The sequence below is a fragment of the Artibeus jamaicensis genome, unplaced genomic scaffold (genome assembly GCF_021234435.1).
Source record: "Artibeus jamaicensis isolate MK-2021 breed Jamaican fruit bat unplaced genomic scaffold, CSHL_Jam_final contig_497, whole genome shotgun sequence".
NCBI lineage: Eukaryota > Metazoa > Chordata > Mammalia > Chiroptera > Phyllostomidae > Artibeus > Artibeus jamaicensis.
The window spans coordinates 9,293,177-9,299,176 of NW_026521863.1; the positions used below are offsets into that span (position 1 = coordinate 9,293,177).

General features: G+C 39.9%; 1 protein-coding gene across 4 annotated transcripts in view; it reads right to left on the minus strand.

Moving 5' to 3' along the window:
• The window catches only part of OPRM1 (opioid receptor mu 1), a 146,492-nt gene extending 142,031 nt beyond the window's left edge, over positions 1-4,461 (minus strand). For 2 of the 4 annotated variants that reach the window (XM_053668687.1, XM_037157630.2), the window contains exon 1: positions 4,160-4,449. In XM_053668687.1, the coding sequence (XP_053524662.1) occupies positions 4,160-4,449 (290 nt within the window). Of the gene's footprint in view, positions 1-4,159 lie in introns of all 4 variants that reach the window. The other 2 variants (XM_053668688.1, XM_053668686.1) reach the window with 2 other exon arrangements.
• Positions 4,462-6,000: the final 1,539 nt, after the last annotated feature.

Below are 6,000 nucleotides of genomic sequence, written 5' to 3' on the forward strand. Positions count from 1 at the left end.
TTATGGTAAGAACAGAATTTTATTTAGTAGTTATTTTTCATTTATAGCCATCCCCTAACTTGGCTTTTTTATAGTTAAAAAAAGAAAATGAGTTTCATAAGCATTTGAGTTTCTAAATGAACTATTAACCTCTTCTGTTTTATAAAAATGACTAGTGGCCATATTCAGTGACTTTGCATTCAAATTAATTCACGTGTATACACAAATGCATACATACATATCCTTAAACTAAATAAAATTATTATTTCTTATTTTGTCAGCTACTTTTATCTGAATTGAGTGAAAAATTTGTACTTCTGTTTCAATCAGGTATGACTGATCATTTTGTAGCTTAAACCTGTATCAAAGACTTAGTATATAGAAGAAGTATAAGCTCATAGAACTTGATTTAAAACCAAAAATATTTTCTAGTGAAAGAAAAATTACAATAACATCATGCATATATTTAAGTACTCTTCTCTAGTAACTAGTCATATTGAGTTTATCTAGTCCAATTGAGAAGCAATTTTTTACCTTTCTATACATTTTAATTTTATTTTTAATAATTTATTTTTTTATTGCACTTGAAATTCAGTATTATATTAGTTTCACATGTACAGCATAGTAATTAGACTTTTATATAATTTATGAAGCGACCTTAAAAATAAAGGCAATTTTATGTGGTGCTCTTTTTTAGAGCTTCCAGAGTGATATAACACTTTCTAACTCCTACTTTTTTTCCAACAGTGTCTGCATACCATGGCTGTGACTACATGATCAAATCATTTTGGAAAAAAAATCTCACAAAATGAGCATTTAGGACTACATCAGTTTTATAGTTATGGTTAATTCTATACTTTATTACTTTAATGAGATGTTTTCAATAAGTGAAACACTCCTGGTAACTATAACTTTTGCATTATTTGAATTGTTTAAATACTCCTGATGATAATCTACTATTATCCCATTGTAAATGATTGCTACATTTAATAATATTTTTATCACCATGTTTCCCAGAATCTTTGTAGTAGCTTTTATAATATTATCCTGCAAAATTTTTTTTCTTTAAAACAAAACAAAAAAAAACACCTTTCAGGTGATGAATAGTCATGATATTCCACCATTTAACATTTTGATTTGAACTCTGTAGGTCAAATGACACTATCTTTTTTTCTTCCATTTTTAATTTTTAAATATATTTTATTAATTATGCTGTTACAGTTTTCCCATTCCCCCCCCCTTTATTCCTCTCCTCCCTGCAGACCCCCTCCCACCCACATCCCCTGCCCTTTAGTTCATGTCCATGGGTCGTACATGTAAGTTCTTTGGCTTCTGTCTTTTTTCCTTCCTTATGTTTCTTAGGACAGCACCAAATAAGAATCCTACTTGTTATACTGTTTTAAAGTATTGACAAAATGATGATGGTGAAGTTGAGACAGAACAGAAAAGCATTAATTATGGCACCTGAATTTCCAGGTATTTTTGTACTAAATTATTCTAATGAATATTGCCTTAATCTGGTTAGAAAACTGTAACTATATGACCATTTAAAAGTACCTACTGAATTTTAAAAACTGACAGGAAGTGAGCATTTTATCTCAACTTTAAAAGATGGAGCATTATACTCATCTTTTTCAAAAAAATTCATTAAATTTACTGGAATGACATTGGTTAATAAGGTTATGTTTCAAGTGTACAGTTCTACAGTACATTATCCATGTATCGCATTGTGTGCTCACTGGACCACAAAAGGTCTAATCTCCTTCTATCACCATATATTTGACCTCCCTTAGCCTCATCTTCTTTTTAAAAGAGATAATAATATCCCTGAACTGATCATTTTGTAGAGAAAACACCACAGCCTGGAAACAGTTCAGCTGAATATTCTCAGCTACACAGACATACTTTCTGCAGTTCCCAGTTACTTCCCTCATCACTTCATCCATCTCTGAAACATTTTTTTTTCTGTTTCAGTGATACTCTCAGGGGGTTACCGACCTTGGTGTTTGGGGTAACCTTTGAAACCCTACTGGCATTTTGGTAGAACTTTCGGCACAGAGAAGGAAAGCATAATATCTTGTTCTAAGTAAGCTAAAATGTCACCATCATTTTCCAAGTCATTAAGAGGTCAGAGGTAATCCTTTTAAGACAAACTCACCAAACCAGAAATCTATTAAACTCTAGAATAAGACCAATTTGCTTATTTCACAGCCAGTTGATGCTCTACTGGATGTCTCCTTAGTGAAAAGCATAAACTGGAGGCAAGAAAAATGATGCAGAAAAACACCAAAAAACAATAAAAGAAAATAAATATAATATTTTAGATGGCAGAATTTCTACAGGCTTTGGTAATTTCTCTTTGTCCTCTATCCTCCAGAATTCCAGAGATAAATATGGGGAAATTTATTATTTCTACATCATTACTGCTAACTTATCTTACCATGTTAATCTTTTATATAATTAACCAAAATCATGCTTTGCCACTCTAATGAACAGAAAATTATACTGGCCAGACAGATTCAGTGGTATTGAACTAATAAACTGTCTGTCCTTGGAGAGATCATTTATTTTTGCTGTGCCTCAGTTGACTCACCAAGCCTAGATAATCTCTAGGGTCCCTTCCAGTCCTATCAGCTTTCGATTCCATGAATTTTCTTAAGAAAATGAGAAACATATTCTCTTCATGAGGCAGACCTTTAATTATGATCTTATTATCATGACTTCCAATGAGACAGTTTTTATCTTTGACAAAAATTTTTGCATTAGACTACATGAGTAAATAAAATGTTTATAATAACAACATTTTAAAAAGTAAATGTTCATAAAAATGAATTCTTCCATTGATTGTCTTCCTGCATTATCCTCTGTTGTTAGCTTTCTTCTCAATAGATGGTGCTGTTTTGTCAGAGACACTACTTATCTTACGCTTCATCAAAAGATTAGGGATATTAGCATTACTCTTTAATAATCATTAAAGAAATCAGATGTATAAGTATAAAGAATTGATTACAAACTACATGAAGTACATAGATAATGAAAGCATAATGAGGAAAAGAAGTTGTTAAATGATTAAAAATGCCTCCTAAAATCTGCAATATTTGCTGAATAGATGAAGCAAATATTGTAGCTAAACATGAAAACTCCATGTTCACTACATACATAGAACAAATAGAAATCTCTAGTAGGAAGAACATCTTAAGTCAGGGACCATTTGAAAGTGTAAAATTCTTTACTGACTTTAACAGGAGTGACAGTATGGTACAGTCCATATTAACCTGGGGGGCTGAGTACATCCATCAACACTAACACAATCGACAGCAATCTCAACTCATATTGAGAGCTGGCACAGTCTTTGCCAAGTAAACCTGGAGCATCCAGAAAACAGAAAACGGGCCACAAACTCCTTTGAAAGAATTTCCCTGGATTAAAGACACTTTTCATTTTTTAAGAACAATCATTACAACTTCCTATACACTAGTTTGATGCTGCTTAGAGTCGCGTCTACCTGGTCCCCCCCTTTGGAGGCAGTGAAACAGTGTATCCTGCAACTCTCCTGAACCCATTTCGGTTTGTGACGCCCCTGGCTGATCCACAGCTGCTCACCAAAAACTGGCCCAGGCAACACAACTGTCATATTTGTCACAACAAAGCAACACTGTGGGGAGACACACAGGCGAACATCCTTTAGGAGTGTGGCCACAGGGCGGTAGGAGTGGGGTATGGCCAGGAAAGAGGAGGGTGGGGACCTCGTACACGGAAAACAGCGGGAACACAAAAAGTAGCTAAGGTTCGTCTCTGAAAAGGACCGAGAAGGAGCCTTGGCCTGGTCCCCCAGTTGGAGGAAATAAACTAGGTTCTTTTCCCATTATTCACAAATTACTGTTTCCACAGCTTCTGCCAAAGGGACTGCGGGATTGTGCCCAAGGGCCCTTTTGGTGCAGTATAAGGGAGCTCTAAGAGACGCCCCCCCCCCACCCCCCGCCGCCAAAGAGCTTTCGAGCTTTTACCAAAGCAACTTCTCTGTTTCTGAAATTTTGGATTCTACTTCACCAGGGCGGAAAGGAGGGTGGGAATAGAAAAGTAGGATTTCGCCCCAACACTCTGCCTGGCGGCTCAGGTGCCCCTTTGCGCCGCTGTTAGCCACCGAAGCGCCCGCTGGGAGCCCTGGCGCCTTTCTTACCTGACAATCACATACATGACCAGGAAGTTTCCGAAGAGACCCACAACGCACACGACAGAGTAGAGGGCCATGATGGTGACGGCCGTGATCACGGAAGGGCTGCTGCTCGAAGGGCACAGGCTGTCGCCCCCGCCCAACTCGGTGCGGTTCGGACCGCACGGGTCGGACAGGTTACCATCCAAGTGGGACAAGTTGACCCAGGAACCGGGGCTCGGAGTGGTGCAACTTGCCGAGCGCGCAAAGGGACCGGTGCAGTCGCTGGCGTTGCCCGGGCCAGGGCCGCTGTCCATGGTGCTGGCGGCCGGTCGGACCGGCTGGGAGGTAACCAGGAGCGCACCGACTTTTCAGGCTCCGTGCGCGCTCAGCCGCTTCCTCTCGCCGCTGCCAGGGCTCCAGCAGCTCTGACAGAGCCCACCCCTGGCGGATCCAGACGGGAGCGTCAGGCAGAGGGGGAGCACGGAGCATCTGACGTTATCCTCTGCTTGCAGCCCCCTCCCACCCTAGTAGTACAGAGACTAGTCCCCAACCCCACACGGCTAGGGGCCGGGGAGGGAGGGCAGTGCAGGGCGCAGAGGCTGGAGGGGAGGGACGAGAGAGAAGGGGTGGATTTTGCGCAAAGCGATCCAACGAGTTGTTCCCCCCTCTCCTCGGCACTCATCTGTGTAAACACCTCTGAGAAGGAGAAGAACGAAGAAGGGAGTTGGGAGGAAAGGGTGGGGAGTGAGACAACCAGAGAGTTAGTTTTTGACACCAGTAACACGTAAGAAAGGGGGCTGACATCACTCTGTGTTTCCAGCGCAGATTTCTCTGTATACAATGTGACAGGGCATTGGCCTCGGGCAGCTCGAGCGACCCCTAGAACCCAGCCCGCTTCGGTCCCTCCTGCTGTCCGCAGTCATTTGAGGCCGAGGGTGTCAATTCCTGTTCGTTAGTCTTCCTTCCCGCACATCCAGGAAAAGGTAACTGTGTTTTGCATGTCACGAATGGAGATTTACAACCCTTCAGACCTGCTTGAAACGACGACAGTGATCTTTTCTCTGAAAAAGAAATGAGAAACGTATCAACTTTCATGGATGGAACCTATTAATTTTACCCTCTAGTCCCTAGCTTTCTCCTAGCGTGGAGCTCTGGTTGCATCTGGTTTCTGTCCTGCGGGCTAAGGGCACCCGAAACCGAGTTGCAGAAATCAGGCGGTGGATGTGTCATCCAGGAAAGTCAGCCAACGGTGATGGGTAACCTCCACATCTTAAATCTCGTACATTCATTTGAAATGATTGATTATCCATCTTCTCTGCAGACTTCTCACATGCAAATGTGCTTCTCAGGAAAACGGTGTCAAAAACCAAACAGCATTTGCATTAACTCAGTCTGTTTTCTTGTGCAGAGATTTCAGGAGGAGCCTCGAAGGTATCTTAACTGTAGTGGCCCACACAAGTTGAAAGAATATTGATATATTTTAAAATATGATACCTAATTTCCAAGTATATAAACACTTCTATTTTAGAAATAAATGTGAAAATCAATCCAATTAGGTTTTTTGGGGGGGTAAAATTTATATTAATTCTGACGTAGTTCTCATTTTTATACATGTGTATATTTGTGTATGTATACATATCTTAACATTAAGCACTAAATGCCTCAATTGGTTGTAGAAAGTTACACTCTGGGGAGAGCAGAGTGGGGTGGGTTAGGGAGTTTGGAAGGAACATTGAATCCAAATATTATTTTTATCATTTTCTTAAAAACAGATAACTCATAAGTAAAAACACCTTACCATATTTTGTCCTATGAAATAATGTTATCAATTCACTCACATTGAGCTGAAATCTGCCTGTCATTGT